At 41.7% G+C, this 19,102-nt stretch overlaps 1 protein-coding gene across 1 annotated transcript in view; it reads right to left on the reverse strand.

The window, feature by feature from the left end:
• Positions 1 to 730: 730 nt before the first annotated feature.
• SKOR2 (SKI family transcriptional corepressor 2) overlaps positions 731 to 19,102 on the reverse strand; it is a 24,043-nt gene continuing 5,671 nt past the window's right edge. The window contains exons 4-7 of the mRNA XM_062513438.1: positions 13,751 to 13,816; positions 13,264 to 13,362; positions 9,208 to 9,275; positions 731 to 793 (exon numbers count right to left, since the gene is read on the reverse strand). Of these exons, the coding sequence (XP_062369422.1) occupies positions 731 to 793; positions 9,208 to 9,275; positions 13,264 to 13,362; positions 13,751 to 13,816 (296 nt within the window). The remainder of the gene's footprint in view (positions 794 to 9,207; positions 9,276 to 13,263; positions 13,363 to 13,750; positions 13,817 to 19,102) is intronic.

Here is a 19,102-nt window from a genome sequence, read left to right on the forward strand (position 1 = left end):
AACTACAGAACCACAGTCAGTGGGGTTCTGTGAGACTCCCAAAATATGCTGATGTACTGCTTTTTCCTGGAGCAGAAAGGAGTTCCATTAAGGGCAGAAAAAATCCTCCCTAGCTGGAGTGTGAACACTTTTTTGCACTCTGAATGCCAAGGTGTTTCCCTCCTTCCACTGAAGGACCTTGATGACACTTTTCAGTGTCAGGAAAAGCACGTGCTTAGGCAGTTAGAGTCATGGAATGGTCTGGGTTGAAAAGGGCCTTAAAGATCCCTCATCCCACCCCTGCCATGGGCAGGAACACCTTCCACTATCCCAGGATGCTTCAAGCCCCAATGTCCATCCTGGCCTGGGACACTTGCAGGGATGGTGCAGCCACAGCTGCTCTGGGCACCCTGTGCCAGCACCTCACCACCCTCACAGGGAATAATGTGTCCCTAATATTTAATTTAAAGCCACTGTCTTTCAGTTTGAAGCCATTGCCCTTTGTCCTGTCACTGCAGGACCCATGGGTCAGCTCCCAACACCACATCCTACCCCAGTGAAGCTTCGTAATTCTTGCCACATGTAATTTATCAGCTTTAGACTGTAGCACAGTGCCTGCACAGAGAGGGCTTTGGGACCAGAACCAGCCACATCAAACAACAGAATGATCCTCTTAATTCTTGTAATGGCTGCAGAAAAACACAGGCAGCCAGGTGATGTGGAATGAAGTTTCTTTTTCACAAGCTCACCTTTAGCTTTTGCTGAGGTGTGCACCGAGCTTTTCTTTCCTGATCAAGCTTGCTGCATAGGGAATCTGGAATGACACAGAAGCAGAGACATTGCTCAAGCCAAGGTTTGGCTAACAAAACACCCAAGCTGGAAATCCCTGTAAATGAAAGGCTTTGCTTTCTTTCCTGAAAATGATGAGGAATTGTAGGAAACAGCACCTTAAATACAAAGGTTCAACTCTTTATGAAACTGTAGGGACGTTGAAGCAGAAATGAAATAAAAATGGAATTAAATTTAAATTAAATTTAATAAATTTAATTAAGAATTAAAACAATGAATAGAATCTTAAAATTCAGTATAAAAGATGCATTTTGATGCTTTGTTTATATCAGAGGCTAACAAAGGGTAAAGCCACCTGTGAGATCATAAAAAACCAGCTGTCTGTGAAAGATCAGGCAATGCACACTGATCCCTGCACAGCCAAAATACAGCAGGTTGGGAGCATGAGACTTCGTGTATTTATATCCCCGTAATTAGGAAGTTCATAATAGTTATCTCCAACTTGCACCAATCTGAAGGGAAGCCACTGAAGTGGAACAAATAATTAAAGAAAAACAGAGAACATGGGTATATTAGGGAACACAGTTATATTTAGAAACAAAGTGGGATGATGTGCTCATTGGCTACTGGGAATACATTGCAGGGCTGCTCTTCTTCAGTGCTGGGCCTTCAGAATGTAACAAAACTAAATTGCTCTGAGATTTCCCCATAGCTGGGAATCCAAGTGGCTACAAATTCCTTCATGAGGACTTTTGGAGGGACTGCTGAAGGAATTCAGGGTGGGAGATCAAAAAATTCTGTGTCCCTGCACTCCTAGGTGCTGTTGCATGCTGAGCTGACCTGCTTCTGCTGCCAGGCACTCCAGAATATGTTCACAAATAATGCCAAATATGTTACTGCAGGCTGACAGTTATGTCAGCTGAAGCCAGGATCAAGGCCTTAACCTGCACAAACAGCAGAAGGAACAGATGGGCAAATGCAGAGAGTTCAAGCAACTTGCCCCAGACACCTAGACACAGCGAATTTGCATCCATATCCACTGATCCCACATGTTCCTGCTCATCCCTGTTTTGATTTTAAATACATGATGCCCACAATTCATGTGAATTGCACTCAGCATGCCTCTGGGCTGGGGTAAAGCATCGTGTCTGCAAAGACATTGAGAGACTTATCCATCCCTGCCTACCTTAATAAGGAAAAGAGGAGAGAAGGATCAGGATGAGAGCAAAGAGAGGGACTTTTGCAGCTCGAGAGCTAACCCTTTAATTTCTTGGGAAAGGATGTCAATCTGACGGAGAGCAGCACCACCAGGATGGAGCAGTGGCTGAATGAAAGCAGAAGCCTTTCACAGTGGCACACTGTTTCCCCCCTGCAAAAGGGGAAATGTGTGTGCACAAACCATTGATGACCGGAAAAGATCAAGATTCCAGGTGTTTTATCTGACTAGTCTAATAATCCCTTCCCTTGACAGAAGATAATAGGTACCAGGAACTTTGTGACCAGACCCTCCCACCCTTCAAGAAGAAGAGCTGTCCCCTCCACCATGTCCCCAGACACAGCTGCCTTCAGGACACGGTGCTTACAAAGGCTGCAGAGCTCCCTCCCAAGCTGCAGCAGAGAGTGGGGTGCAGAGAATCTGCTTCCCTGATCACCTTTGGTCATGATTGGGACACAAAAGGGAGCCACAAACAAGCTGCACTGAAAAATCAGCACATTCCAGCTGGGAGCTGTGGTGCCTCACCAGCTGATTTCTGCCTCTCTCCCACTCACCAAGGCCAACTTGGGTTTGCATGGCCACAAATTATATAGGACATCTCCCAAGCTGTACTGACCTAGATAATACAAAGGGGTACGTTCTGTCAGAAATTAACAGTTCTTAATCCACTTCTCCGCTATATTTGGCACGCCAGTGTCTTTGTAATGTGTGTTGTTTTACCTGATCTCCTGGTCACTGATGACAGTGGGAAAGATGGGTGCTCAGCAGGGAAATTATTACTTTCTCCATGAGTTAAATCACCCACAATGTCATTTTCTATTCCTCTCATTGTCAGAGCATTCAAAAACTCTAATGCTCTGGTGGGATAAGATTTAGGGCTCTTCATGGTAAAACAGTCCCTCTCTGTGCATCCATGGGGGCTGCTGTGATGAGGGCAGGATCAGTACTCAAAGGGCATGGAGATGCAAAGGGTGGCCCTCTTCAAAGGGTGTACAGAAATAACAAAAGTTCAGGAAGTTTGGTTTCAGCAGGAAAAAAAAAAAAAAAACCGTTTCTCATGACCAAATCCATACTAGTAGGAAATACAATGAGAGCAGATCTGAAAAGAAACTGCAAGAAAATGCAGTATGGACACTGAGTCCTTTTTCCTACAGGCTGGCTCCAGTCTATTCCTGGTACCCATTAGGAAATGGAGCACAGGTCTGTGTGCATTCCTGGAACACATCCCCATTTATTCCACCTGGAAGGAATCCAGTCAGCAAGCCCAGAGCCTGCTCCACAGCTCAAACCAAAGCAAATGGAGAGGTCTGGGGAGTAATTTCTGAAATTCCTGTCTCATCCCTGTTACACACATTCAGATGTCAAAGAAGTTTCAGCACACCATCCTCTTTCAGAGGCTTCACCTCTGCATCCCATCTCTGGTGAGGTACACAGTACATTCTGCCTTCTGTTGCCTAAAAAGAATATTTTGCACTCATGCAGTAGCAGAGGCTGTCTTGTGGCTCCCTGTACATCCACACCCATTTTTTGATTATAATTTCTGCAGATTCTAAAGGAAAGGAAGCTTTCTGCTTAATTTTCTGCTAGGCCCCCTTTTCTTTAGCACTTTGATTTACTGGAGAAAGAGGCACAGCTCCATCCTATCAACCCGAGGCACATCCACATGTGCTGCCACGATTCAAGTTCTGCTCATCTGTCTTGGGGGGGGAAGGGAAAAAGAAAACAAGAAAAAAGACAACAGCAGAAAATAAAATTCTGGTGAAAACAGCTCACTTTCTTGTACACAATCAGGCATGAGCCTTTTGAGGACATAGGACACAGCGTTCCAGAAGTGTCCTTTTACCTGTCATTATGTGTGTGCCTGTGAGCAGGCACTTCAGCACAAGATGCCACTCAAGAAATCCGAGAGCCATCCTGCAGAGCAGCTGTTTGCATTCTCACCAAGGTCAGTCCTCTGAGCTGCACCACTTCAGGCCGAGCACAGAAATTACAGAGAGTACTGAAGCACTGCCATTTCTCATTCCCTGTTTCTGAGAACAGAGACAGGCACACAGAGACCACGACCTCCACACACAGAAATGTGGGGGCTTCTTGTTTGGATAATGAATATGTTAGTTGTACAAAAGCACCAGCTTTCCATAAATAGTATGGAGTAGGAATTAGAACTACTGGAGTTCTTCTGAATTACAGAGTGACCCAGAGGAACAGGCTCTCATGCCTCTGAAGATTTACCAACATTAACCACATGCTAGATTTTTTTTTCTTCTTCTTTTAAACATTCCTTGTCAATCTTTAAGTATCAGGGTGAAAGATGATGCAGAGATGGAAATCAGTTTTGCAGAAAGATAGTCCCTGATTTATTTTATTGCCTGACTCTGAAGAACAGAGTTGATTTAAAGGAGCACTGAGAGCAGAAAGCCATAAAACACAAAGGAGTTCCAGATGGATCCAGTTCTGAGCTCTGAACATTATTATCAGCCTGAAGTGGGGCTGGTAAGGAGGAAATTCGTGGGAGCATAACCTAATTAAAACAGACCAAACAAAACCAAACCATCATTTTTCACCTAATCTGGAAAGACAAAGGCCTGCCTGAGTGTTTCACACTTCTAACACACCTCAAAACCCCATCACCTTTTACCCCAACGTAAAATTAGTGGGGAAAAGCATCGTGTCCAATGATCTAAATGATCTAAAATCACCCAACGATCTAAACCACAATGGGTGATGAACACCACCTGAGCTTTTCCTGACTGAGGTCAACACTTCCTGAGAACCCACAAACTACTCTGAGAGAAAATTAAGAAAAGCTCCTCAGTTTGCAGGAGGCTTAAATTTCCTGGTTAGTGTTGTACTTCCCCGTGGCCATGTTTGAGGGGTTCATAAAAACATTAAAGGATTAAAATCATCATGCTGGCCGTGTTGCTTCTGGTAGTTTTTTGCTCTCACCAGGCAGCTAGGAAAAAAGTTCATGGTTTTAAAATTTGTTCCACTAACACAGTTGCTCAGAAGACAATATCAGACAGATGCAGAGTCTCAGGCAGGAGATGATTTGATACCTGCTTACAGTGCTGGGCTGCCCAAGCACATGTGTTCTGGTCTCATTGGACAGAAACCAAAAACTCTAAAGGCAGGTGAGCTCTTCTAAGGCTGTGCCATGTGTGTGGTGTCAGAATATCCCCCATCCTGCTGGGCAGCAGTTCCTCCTCACTGGCCCTTTCTGTATGACTCAGTAACAAAAGCCAGATGATCCTCAGAATCTCAGAATATTTTAGGTTCAAAAAGATCTCTAAGACCATTGAGTCCAACCATTCCCCCATCATTAAACCATGCCACTAGGTGCCACATCCACACGGCCTTTAATCCCCTCCGGGGTTTGGGACTCCACCTCTGCCCCGAACAGCTGACCTCAGTGCTTGACAGCGAAGAAATTTTTTCCTAATATCCAGTTTAAACCCCTGGATCCACATGCAAAACAACAGGATCCACATGCGAAATCCATATTTTATATATGATCTCCACGTACACACCCTGTACTCAGCCAGTTTGGGAGAGAGCACTTCTCAAGAGCAGGAAGAGAAAAATGCATTCAAGGCTCCGAGATCCATTTTCTTGTTAAATATAATGATTGGCTGTTTCTTAGCATTCGGCCAAGAACCTGGCACTAACAGGTTGCACAACTTCCTGGCAGCTGCTTAGACAGTCTGAAAACTCTGAAAAACGAAGCACAGAAAGCTCCACCTGGACATCAGGAAGAAATTCCTTACTGGAACAGTCTGCATGGAGAGGCTGTGGAGCCTTCCTCACCGGAGGCGTTCAAAACCTGCCTGGAAAACTGCTCCGAACAGTGTGCTCTGGGGAACTCCGCTCCAGGGAGCAGGGAGGTTGGACCAAATGACCTCCAGAGGCCGCTTACAGCCTTACCCATTCTGCGATTCCCATCAAAAATCATACCCACACAACATCCTGCTGCTCCAGCATCCCACCAAACCAGGCTGCCTGCAAAGATCCCAACACCAGCCGGCGAAGATGCAACAGAGAACAGGACACACCCCGTTTTCCCAGTGACCTGAGCTTTACCCCTGGGTTTCGGGAAGCCGTAAAACATTGCTACAGTTGAATTCCGGCTCGGCCAGAGCCGCAGCAGCAATGATGCAGCCCGGTTTTAATCCGGGATTTAAACTCGGTTTTTGTACGCGGGGGTGTCCCCAATCCGCTGCAGTGGCGGCGAGCGGCCGGCAGAGGGAACCCGCGGGCCGCGCTGCGACGGATCGCTCCCAAAACCGGGAAGAATTACCAAAAAAAAAAAAAAACCAAAAAAAAAAAAAACCCAAAAAACAAAACAAAAAAGAAGCAAACAAAAAAAAAAACCAAACACAAACAAAAAATAGCACCGACCAACCAACCAAACAAACAAACAAAAAAAAAAAAGCAAAGAAAATCCCAAAACAAAACAAGTTTCAGGTCGGGCTGCAGTGAGTGCTGGCGCTGCAAAGTTTTAAAATGCAATCATATTTGTTTTTTTCTTTTTGTTTTTTTTTTTTCCCCCTCGGGATTACCTTCAGCTTGTACCCCAGACATTTCTGAAACAATTTTTTTTAAAGTCTGATTACTCAGTCCAGGGTGGGTGAAACGATCATTCTGGCAAAAACTGCCTCTAGTACCCACAGTTACAAGGGGATCATGGAATTACAGAATCAGTTAGGTTGGGAAAGCCCTCCATGATACCAAAATCCGACTGCTCCCCCCGCACTGCCCACACTAAACCATGTCCCCAAGTGCCACATCCACACAGGTCTTAAATCTTCCCAGGGATATTCAAGAAGGACTAATTTAATTGTATATCTTCAGCAGTGAGAAGTGCCAAATAACCCCTGACTCCAGGCATCTATATTGTTCATAAAATATTTTTTATAAGAAATTAAGCCAAGTTCTGTGGCTAGTTACATCAGTAGATATTGAGTTTAGTACTACAAAGGCATACAGCTATGAAGGTCTAAGTAAAACTATGATTTCAGTATGTATGAAATGCTTCTGCTTTTCTCTTTGTGCTTGTATGTTAACAAGAAATTTAGGTTAAAGCCCTGTTGTAATGCAGCATCTCAGGTACAAAAAAAAAATGTCTAACTGCCCCAGTTAAAACATAACAACAACAGCAATTAAACAAAAAATCAAAAGCAGCCATGATTTTTGTTTATTCTGCATCAATTCATCCATGCAATAACCCTGGAAGGCCGAAGTAGTTCTATCATTACCACATTCAGTTCATTAATCTTAATTCTAGATATAAACATACAAGATCTATTCCCATGCATGAATTAAAGCAGCTGCTGGGATTATCACCTCCAAAGTGCTGATTCCATTTCAGCTACCAGCCAAGACATCTCTGAAGATTTCTGCACCCATCTTGCACAAACACACTCCTTATTTGCAGCAGTCCCTCAGTTTTTCATACAAACATGTTTTTATCAGTCTCACTGATCACAACCTGACCCACAAATATGAGCATGAGGACTTACTGGTGATCTGACAACATTTCTATTAGTAATAAGTAAACTCAAGCATCTGTAGTGAGTGAAGAGGTCCTGAGTTGATGGTGCAGCACATCAGATGTTGAAACTATTATCTTTAAGTACATTCAGACAGCTCTGTTTAATGATTAAATGACAATCTGTCCATAGCACACGTCAGTAAGTGAAAAGGATATTAATTACTTGATCATATTTCTTTTCCTGCCCAAGAAAATCAGGGAAACCACCACAGCTGGATTGCTAGAGGTCTGGGATATCCAGTTCCAGAAACAATTTCACGACTGGACTGCGAGGTGAATGGCAGAGGTGATCCATTCTCTCTCCCTGGGAGACAGAGTTAGCTCCAAGTTTGGCTGACACAAGAGAAAAAAGACTGGGGTGGACCCATAAACTTTGTGCTTAGCAGGAAATCCATCTGGTCACCTGCCTCAAGTCCAAAGCAGCAGGGGAAATACTTTTCAGGATGTCACCCTAATTAAAATCTGCCTGGCATCGGGACACAGAGGAGGACACAGTAACAACTGGGCACATTAAAGGAAAAGAGTGGAGACTAGCTGTAAAAAAACACCCAGAGATGTTCTGGACTTGAGTTTCCTCCCCAAACAACCTCTTTCAAACACCCTCCATCTCCCCTTGAAATCTCTGAAGTCAGCAGGAACAGGGCGTGTGGATGTTCAGCAGCTCTAAAAATAAGGCCAGCCCTAAATGCCTCTAAACACCGGAGCACAAGTTTGACAATCCTGGCCTTCAGCTTTACTTTTATGTCCTAGCCCATCAATTACAAAAATGACAGTATACCAGGAGCCTGGCCAATGCCTTCTCTGCACCAGGGCCCCGTGACAAGCAGAAGGAAAATTTCAATGGGGGAGCAGGGGGCTGATTCAGGGAAGAGGGGATATTTGCCAAACCTGCCTCAAAAACAGGACACCGTTGAGCAATGTCAGACTGATCACACAGAAAGCACCAGCAAAGCAAGCATTAGCTGGCAGGCTCACCATGCCCTGCTCCTGAAACCACGCTAAGCACTATTTGTGTGTGGAACAGCCTCCCATGCTCCAGCCCCGTTGCTTGCACCAAATTAAGAACGACAACTTTTCAAAACAATGCAGTTGAATGTGATGATCTAGAGCTGCACTAGCACACAGGCAAAATCCCTCTTGGTTTTAAAATAATAAGCAAGAGACCCAACAGTAACGTGCGCCTGCACTGAGCTGTGCTTAGGCAACTTGATCCTCTACTGCTGAGTTAAGCACTTCTTCTAGTGTCTGAAATGAGAAAAAGACATTTCCCAAGGTTTATTTTCTGGTGAGAAGCAGGGGTTGAGCAGATTCCCTACTGAGGGCTGAAAGGCACCTCTTGGCAACTCACACAAGGTAGAAACATTTAACTACTTAAGGTTTACTGATTCACTCCTCCCCTGCTCCTCTCTGCAGTAGCACCTCTCCGTGTTGAGTCAACACATTTTGTTCAGCTGAAAGATGAAGACCCATCTGGTTACTGTATGAAAGTAAATCTCCAGGTAATTAGGCTCCAAACCAGCTGAGAACTGTGTGTTTACCTCTTGCTAAATATAAGGCAGTAGGAGCTCAGTAAATGTGCATCTGCATGGCTCACGAAGGAAAAATTCGAGGTGTGCACTCAAAAAACACAAAGCAGCAGTTCAAGACATTTTTTTATCAGAGAAGGTAAACTTACAATTTGTAGCTGCTGCACCATTTCTTCTCTGTACGCCAGTTCCCGCTTCATCTGATCTTGAAAATTATCTGTATGACAGGGAAGAAAATATAAGTGCAATAACTAAAACAGAGACCACATGGCAGAATTGACATATAGCAAGCTGAATCAAACCCAGTCACTACTGAGGAACCACAAAACATTATGAAAGTCCTTCACTCAATTAAAACATATGCCTAACAAGTATGTATCTAATAGGAGACACCACTGACTGCAGAAAAAAAATGTGGAAAAATTAGATTTCACTACTTCCCCCATCAGGAAACATAGGATGCTAAGTTTGTGTCGCTAGCATTTATTCCCAGCTATTTTCCTGCACAGGCAAGGCTCTGCAGTCATTAGTCAAACTTTTGCAAGCCCTGAAGAGAAGAGCAAAAACCGCTCTTCTTTGCTTCGGCATAAATCTGTTGACATCAACAGTGATGTCCAACATGTGAGAGGAGAAAGCGTTCAAGGATGCAGGGTTTGATTTGTGGCTTGTAGCATTGTGCTGATGGCTTTGAACAAAACTGAAGCTCCATACAGAGTGGCTTGGAATTTGGAAGCCAAGAAGTCTTTGAAAGAGAGATCCTGGGCAGCTGGGTTACAGCACAGGTCAGCCTTCCTGCTCCACTAGATCTTCCTTCCCTGATTTTTCTCCTAAATAACCATTTCAGACAAAACTTTATTGGTTGGAAGATTAACTGGTGCTCTGTGTTCCATAATATTCCTATTGGGGGGTGGGTGAAGAGAAATATAAGCAAAGCTAAAGACAAGACCCAAATAACTCAAAGAGCTGCCTGATGAAGGTCAGGGTGCACGGATGGGATGTTAAATGGAAGAGGAAAGAAAACCCATCCCAACCACCATAATTTTGATTCAAGTAGCAGTCCTGTCCTGGAAGAAAGTACAAGGGGGCAGAGCTCTGTCCCCCTCTCAAAACTTTGTCCTCTCTAAATGATGAGCTGAAGTTGCTGTTTAAAAGAAAAGGAGGAAGGAAAGGAGGAATAAAATGGGGAAAGTGTGAGAAATTTTGGCAAGTTGAAGCCCCTCAGGAATCCAGCACAACTACGTTGAAAACTACATGGTGGCATTATCTCAGTGAAGATCTTCAGATTTCCAGTGAATTCACACAGAACTTTTAAGCCTATTCCGTCTACTCTGACTAGATCAGAAAAATAAGCCGACAAAAATAAAGCAGATTTACACTTTTTCTTTCCATAGCCTCCCCAAAAACCATGCAGTATAAAAAGGTAACTGCTTCCTGTCCTGTTCACTAAAGGCTGATAATTAGAACTGAGGTCCTCCAGCTTCACTCTGAGTAGGCTTTGAGGAGAAATTTTCCTTTTTCTTCCCCAATGTTTTCCTCCCAGCTGCCTGTTCATGGGCTCATCACCTCTCCAAACAAACAGCTCAGGGATTTTGTTCAGCCCTGCATGGCAAATGTCCAAGCTCACAGTGGAAATGGAGTGTTAATGGTAGGGACAGCGTTTGTTTTTGGTTGTTTTGTTGTTATTTTTTTTTTCAGCAGCATTTATCCGAGTCCAAATGCTCACAGACAAAGCCATAAGCAGTACCCAGGAGAAAAGATATGAATATTTAAATAGCTTTCTTAACACAAAATTAAATACTTTAAGTACCCACACTGCATCTCCACCATTTTATTGGCACATTGTTTAAAATGAAGACTGAAAGAACGAGGAGCATCTGACACTGAAGGTACAAACAGAGCAGGGCTCCAGGAGAACACAATTATCCTGGAAGCACTGAGAATTCCTAGAAGAACAAAGAAGCACTTACTTGGACTTTCTTCATGTGACCTGATACTATTATTATTATTATTATTATTATTATTATTATTATTATTACTATTTTATTCAAGTAATCTCTGCATTGAGAAATCTCAAAGGCAAAGGAAAATTTCACCTGCAGTTTTCAAGCACAACAGCAATGTGAAAAATGCAGCAGAAGACAAGGTCTTGCTGCTTTATAAATTACCACAGCCCAGGTTTCAAGCAGGTGCAAGAAGGCACAGAGAAGAGTGCAGCACAGCACTGTTAAGAGAGCTTGCAAATAAGCTCAGCTCTCATTTAACAGTGACTTACATGAGAGGAGAGCTGTGAAACCAAACACCATTTACTGTACAGCCCTGTTGTGAGTAGTCTCTTGATGCTATGAAGGTCTAACACCCCAAATGTGCTCAGTTCCAAGTGGAGGACCCAAAATAGGTGACTCTAGAGTTAACTGTACGTAACCTGACAGAAGCTTTCTCCAGAGAGAAATAGTATTGCCTTCCACATCTCAGATGTTGCCTCCCAGCTGAAACAGGGATCAGTTTTCAACACAATTTAAATTTTACCTCAACTTTCCTTTAGTTGGATCTCCAAAGACTTCTCTCCCTGCCCAAGACACCAATACCATTGTAATTCCTGACATGAAGTAACAGCCCTGTCCAGCAGCAAGAGCCTGGAACAGCCCCCACTCTCTTGTGCTAGAGCACACACTGCATTGGAGGAAAAAACACCCTTAACATGGATTTACACTAATTTGCTTTATAAAGACCCTTTTTTCTTGTTTTATTACATGCGAAGGAGGGGTGGGTTTTTTTGGTAAATCTAAATCTGTAAATAGGCTTTACGGTCATTTGTAAGTATGGTTTATAGCACATTATCTGTTTTCTATTTTAATCCTGAAGAAAATTGACCACTACTTTGTGGTACATTGAAACCACATATTTTTCAAGCCAGCATACAGCAGTCACCACTTCCTTGGTTGGCCGTACTTGTTCTTTTCTTTTATTTGAATTGTATTTCATGTGGTTTAATTGCAGTGTTTATTTACATGGCAAAGACAGAGCATTAATTTTACTGTAGAAGAACAAAAGGATAAATAAGAGACTTCAATGGCAAAAGTCCAAGATGCCATTTTGCCAATACCACACGGCAGCGTTTTGATCTCCACAAGCTATTTGAAAACTACCTCACTCCCAAACCCAAGTAATGGCTGGATTTATTCTGAAGGATGAGGTTATGCTCCTTTCATTAATATCTGTATCATGTCAAGTGACTCTTCTTTATTTATGGAGCTGTCTATATATTTCAATATTCAGGCTAAAGATGGAGTAATTCCCAGAGTCCTCACACTTCTTTGCTTCCCTGAACTTACCTATCTGATGCTACAGAAAGGGGACAAGCATATTTTCTTTGAACCATAGGGAAATGTTGTCTGTGTTCCCACCTTTTCTGGTAGGATCATCCTGACTTAGGTGTGATTTCTGCTGTTGCTCCAGTGTCATTTGAGAGATCCCAGCCAAGGGGTATTTTTCCACATCCCTGTGCAGTCAGCCCAACCTTCGGGCAGCTTCACAAAAACCCTGCTAAGTGCCCGTTTCGTTTTATTTGAGACGTGCCCTGCACATTCTGTCACCCTGGGCTGCAGCACCTGGCTCAGCTGTGGTGAAAGGGCCATTTCAAACGGCCTCTCCTGACGGGAAAAACCCAAACAGGAATTTCTACTCCTTAAAAAGGCCAGATCAATTCTCCAGCATCAGCTGGAACCTCCTGAAACCGGGGATTAAGTCTCTTGTCTCCAAAAGCCCCTGTTGCTGTTTGAGGTGTTGGCTGAGACACCAACTTCAGCATTTATCCCACGAGAGCCCAAGTGTGTTTCTGTCTACTCACTGTATTCAGTGCTGTCAAAACTAGGAGAATGTACACCAAAACAAACACCCAGCTTTGCATTTGCCATACAAAAGACCTGGCTGGGGCAGCTGAAAATCCGCAGCAGAATTGTCATCGTAGAATTACTAAATGGTTTGGGTTGGAAGGGACCTTAAAAATAAAAATCACCTGATTCCAACCCCAGAGGCACTTCCCACTATCCCAGCTTGCTCCAAGCCCTGCCCGACCTGCCCTCAGCAGAACTAAGCCCAAAACTAAGCCCATGGCAGCACAAATGAGAACCTTTCTCATTTTATCAGCCTGGCAACAACCAGCCACATACACACGCAGCACCAAAAACACAGATTTCGTGTCTTACTGAAGACTGGGAAAGATGCGCTTCCTTTCAACACCTGGAATTCCTGTTCCAGCCTCCTCCGTAGGTCGATCTGCTCAAACAGAACCTTCTGGAGCTCCTCTAACAAAGAGAAAAAGTGGTTTTGATAATCTGTATAAATAATTCTTGAGAGAAGAGTTGCAGAGCAATTCATTACTCTAAGACAAAATATTTTAGTGCTTATTAAAAAAAAAAAAAGTGTTGCATAGACCTACCATAGATTTTGTGCAGAAGGCCATGAATATAAATCAATGTAATATATTATTTTAAAGTATTATATTACAGTGTCATGTATTGATTGATATATATGCATTAATCTCAATTATATCCACCCAAAGGTCCATATATTATTCATATGTTTCTTGACAAGCTTAAAATATGGTGCAGAACAAAAGTGCCCCCTATTATCCTGATATTCTATTAAAACAAAGAGCAGTTTTATAATGTAAGAAGCCTTTATTTATTTTACCTTTCCCCATGTTTTCCACATCCTTCTTCAGAGAATGAGGTGAACTGGTTTCTTGTGTGTGTTCTCCTTAAAAAAAAAGAGAAGGAAGAAAAGTTACTGATTTACTGATAGTTCTTTTTGTCAGTGCTCTCCTTACTACGCATCCACTTCAGAGAATCTGGAGAGGAAATAAAAAAGGCAAAAATATAAAGAAAGAGCAAGATCGAGCTTTATCTACACATTTCTGGTTGCATAGCACAGATATTTGTGAATTGATATTTTCTCTAGTTCGGTGAAGTGTCTGCCTACAGAATGGACACAATAGTTGATGTCTCCTTGATACTCTACTTGCAGAGCTGATTCCTCCTTTCCCTCTAACCCCTCCTGAAGATACTCTTATCAGAGAAAAGCTGGGAGCAGGCAGAGAAAAGGGAAGACATTTCTCTACAGTGTCATCTCTTCTCCTCTCAACGGGAAGCCCTTGCTCCCCGTCTGAGCAGGACCCTGTTCCAAAATCCACAGGAAAAATGCCTTTTTGCCTTCATCAGCTCTTCAGCTTTATCATCTTCCAGAGCTCCATGGCATGGGTGTGTTGCAGGTGGATATAATTTATATCCAGCTGAGATAAAATTGACATTAGTGGTATTTGCATCTCAAGGATACAGCTCCAGGGTCGACCAATTGAGGGACTCCTGTCTTAGGTTGCTCACATCAACTTTTAATCATATTATAGTGCAGAATTTTCTATGTAACAGAATTTGGCTATTTCCAGACATGTGCGTGCTACTTCCGTGAACCTTTTTTTTTTTTTGTCTACAAATTGAATTAATTAATAATAAAAAAATTATAAGTTGTGAAGTTCACCTGAATGACAATTTAATTTAAAAACTGAACCTTCTGACAGAAGTTGTTACTTCCATTATCCTCTGCAAGTGCAATTTTCTCCTGTGACTTCTATGAATTGCTTTTATAAAAGCTATGATAAACTTTTTTTAGAAATAGGTGAACACCACTTTAGCTGAAATTGATGGGAGATTTTCTGTTATTTACAGCTGAAGTAGAAATAGACTCTCAATAATTAAGAAAATATTTGGTAAATAACCAGTTATTTAAGTAATTGGATTAATTCTTGTTTTAGTCCAGCCAATAAATACACATCATTAACTCTACTGTTAAGTAATAACAAGAGATAAGTATAAAAAAATATTCATGTGTTTATGTTGGAAGACAGGATCATGGAGAAAATATCTTGGGTTTTGATGTTTCATTTGGTTTTGCTTTTCTTTAAATAAAAAACCATAGCACTGAATAGGTCATCAGGCAACATACAACAGTTACTTTAAAAAATATTGTGTCATCACAATAGGCTAATTTTAAAAGTTGAATTTGAAAGTCTTGTAATAGGTTCAGTCAGAAATCTTTTTACAAAAGAGATTGGTTTCTGTTTTTAAAAATCAAGGCCATCCTATATCCAGCAAACCTTGAAGTTTTAGTGCATGAAACCTATCCAATAGCTCTGCATTTTAGCATCTCCCCTCTCTTCATTCCCTAAAAAAAAAAAAAAAGCCAAAAGGCTCATTCAGGCACATACATTTACACAACTGGTATCTGGTGCCAGCAATTCCATTTTAAAAACTTGTTTCTGTAACGCTGTGGTTTTTTTTAAAAAAATAATTTTTGTGGGGATATTCGGTGAAAACAAAATATTTTCTTCAGGTAAGCTGCCTCACTGCAGTAGGAGATATGGCAGGTTTAAAAAAAAAAAAAGAATCACCTTTTGGGCACTGGTTTGAGGAGGTTCCACAATGTAAAATGGGTTTGTTAGGTTTTTTGGTTGGTTGGTTGGTTGGGGTTTTTTTGTTTTGTTTTGGGTTTTTGTTTTGTTTTGTTTTGTTTCTTTACCTAGCATAATTATTTTTTAAACTACATGGCCAGCAAAACAAAGCATTTTGTCAGATAAATTAGGGTGCACAAAATCAAAAGGGAGGAATTTAAGTTAAGGAAGGGTGAATTTATTGAATTGCAAATACTGGCATATTCCAAATCCATTTCTCCCATTGAGGTGCCCTTTTCTGTGTGTTTTATGTGCAATTTTGAGGGATAGCGGGCTCACTGGAAGAAAGTAAGTGGATTTTTCAAGGAGAAGGAAGGGAAAGGGAAAGAGATTAGGGTATGGGGATGATACAGCTCTTTCTCACTTGCTCTGTTTAACTCCCAGGGCTGCATGGTCTGAGGCTGCTGACTCGTTGGGACAGAAAAAACTGCATCAAAATTAAGATAAGGGCATGCAGCATGAAAAATAACTTCTCCAGCATCTGCAGCCTACTTACTTAGCTACTGAAAATGCCTATTTGAAAATCCTGCACCTAAAATAAGTAAAGAATGGGAGTGGAAAAATTGAGGTATTTAAAGGTCAAAGACAGGATATATGGTTTTAAAGAATAATTGAATTTCTAAACTGCTTTTTGATGTTAAAAAAAAATATAATCTTGACATTATTATTGTTAATGGCAGTAATAATCAGATGGGTTTCACCTTTCCTGTCCCCCTGAAAATGATAATCAGGAGCCTGCTCTTCTCCATTTTTCCATACTTCCCAGAGGCCTCATCACACGTTGTGTACTGTTCTACCTTAATTGAAAGGGAGGAGGTATTGAATATTTAACCAGCTTCCCTTCTCTTAAATGTTAATTAAAAGCTAAATAGGTGTTTAAAAACAAACAAACAGAAAGCGCAAAGAATTTTAATCAGTCTAAGAAAAAATCACTTCCCCTCCTAATAGCTCCACCATAACTCTCCTGGGCCTTGTCTGCAAACAAACTTGCAGCATTTAGAGCAGCAGGGCTGAAAGCTGTGCCACCCTTCTATATGGACATGGAGATTTCCTTTAGGAAAGGCTATTTCAGTTTGTTCAGAAATAACAAACTGTGCCTCACCCATCTCTTGGATAGGGGGAAAGGTGGTGAAATATTTTTATATATTTAATATTTGGCTTAAAATGTTTCAGTGAAAGCTGTGGGTTCCTCCTTTCTTCCCCGTGAGCTCTGGGGCACAGACATTGTTTTTCTGGAATAAAGATACAAACAGCTTTCTTAACATGGAGTGTGGATACACACCCATGAAGGGACACCTCAAAATTGCTCAAAAAATTGGCACTGTGAAAAACAGAGGTGCCAGGGTTGGACATTAACACAACTTCAGATTCTGCTGTGCCAACATTTTGTCAGCTCTACCTCCACTGGGGCACTTAAGATTTGGATTTTTGACATCTGAATTTTTAACATTTCTGAACCTATTCTCCTTGAAAGAAATGCACTTTGCCCTCACTATAAAAAAACCCAAATATACAAAATATAAAAACCAACCAAGCAAACGAACAAAAAAATCCCCAAAACAAAACAAAAAATACTCCCAAAAAATCCCATTAAAACCAAGCCGGACATACCCAGGTTACCCCTTCATGCTCTGGCACCTCCTGCAATCCTTCCCCAGGACTCTCAGAATGCTTTCTGAAAAGCAGCTAAAAAAATCCACGCTGTCCCAGACAGCTCAGCTACCTCAACGTGATGATTTGATTTGTCCAGCATAGAGCACGGATGGTCTGGGAACATAATTCCATTCTCCTGGCTCTGCGCCCGGTCCCCACCTTGTGCCCTCCACAGCCCTGACCACACCTGAGGTTCCAGACCGTGTCATGAAGAACCATCTCCTCTTTCTTTGTCCCCTTCACTCCCGTTATTCCTGGAGAGCCACTGAGCTTTGCAGAGCTCACCATTTCTGCCAAAAGCTCTGCACCTCACCCCTGACACTGTGAAGCCCACGTCACCCCTGGTCCATCGTAACTCAAACACCCACTGGTATCTTCAGCTGGAGAGAAGCACTGCCTGCAGACACAAAGACCACAGCAAAAAGCTGCTGGGGTCTTCTGGATATAAATATATAAAGATTTATGCATTTATATCCATTTAAAAAAAAAAAATATATAGGCAGATGTGAACCAGCAGACTTTCAGCGCTCCAGAGGTTCCCTCTGCATCTGAAATTAATGACTCACTCCAAGACACGCAGAGTTCTCTCCCATGTCCTGAAGAAATTCTAAACTTGCTGAAAATATTCATGAATCCTGCATATTCATGCCACTTTTTGGGGGGAATAATCAACAGGGTATTCAGGACTTGGCAAAATATGCCTACTTTGGGAAACTCAATAAACATTTTTAAAGTGTTTTTGTGTACCAGGGCTGATAAATGTCTCAAAAAATCTGGAGTTTCAAACAGCAGTTTGCCCCCGAAAGTGATTTAAATTTAAAGGAAACTAGTTCTTTTTTATGCCTAGATAAATCCTCATTTGTAACATCCATTTGAAGTTTAAAACTCGAACATCTGATTAAAAACCATCCGCATTAAAGTACCAAGAGATAGAGAGGAAAAAGAGTTTCAGGATTTCAAACTGAACACTCAAAACCTAGGCGTGACCAACATAAAATACTGAAATGTTTAAAAAATATAAGGAATCTGTTGGATTTTGGTCTAAACTCCATTCATAGATCTGAGAACTATTTCATAATATTATTTTAGAAGCACAAAAGCTGGAAAATTTCTCAGTTTGTTTTAAATGGACGATCATATGTTCCCCAGATTCCAGAAGATGGGGCTCTGAAAAATGAGCAAAACACACCTAACTTTAAGAAAACTGCAAAAAAAAAAAAAGAAATTCAACAACGATCCACCCTTTTTTAATAATTAAAAGACAGTTCAGGGGATCCTTAGCAACAACAGATGGGAAATGAGAGAAAAAAGAGAAATAAGGATGCAGTCCTACAGTCCGTCTGCAGATTTGTCTGTTGTGCATAATCATGTATTTATTACACAATCTTATCTATCAATATGCAGTGCTGGATCCCGCATCTGAAACTTCATCTTGTCAACTTTTTACTTCTTTGGGCTTTTTTCAAACACCTTCCTCAATGAAATTTAAAGTAATTTAACTTGTGTATCCGATGCCTTCAACTTATCCCAGTTAAGACTACACCAGAGTCTAGCCTAGGGTATAGTAAAAGCTGGGCTGTTTTCAACCCATTATAAAGTATTTTAAATCTACAGCAATTGCAGTATTTGAGGAGTTGACCTGAGAATATATTTAAGAGCAAAAAAAGAAAGGAGACTTGGCTCACCATTTCCAGCCTGAATTTTCCTGAAACTGCCCGACAAAGGGTCTTTTACGGATCAAAAAATAAAATCAGGGAAATTTCCGCAAGATTTGAGAAGTTGTTGTTAACACCCATTTTTTAGGGCTCCCCTTTCTCACGAAAACAGATTAATAATTAGATTGGCTGAGGAACACCTTGCAGAACTCCACTTCTTAAGAGACACAC

Source organism: Cinclus cinclus, chromosome Z (genome assembly GCF_963662255.1).
Source record: "Cinclus cinclus chromosome Z, bCinCin1.1, whole genome shotgun sequence".
NCBI classification, from domain to species: Eukaryota; Metazoa; Chordata; class Aves; order Passeriformes; family Cinclidae; genus Cinclus; species Cinclus cinclus.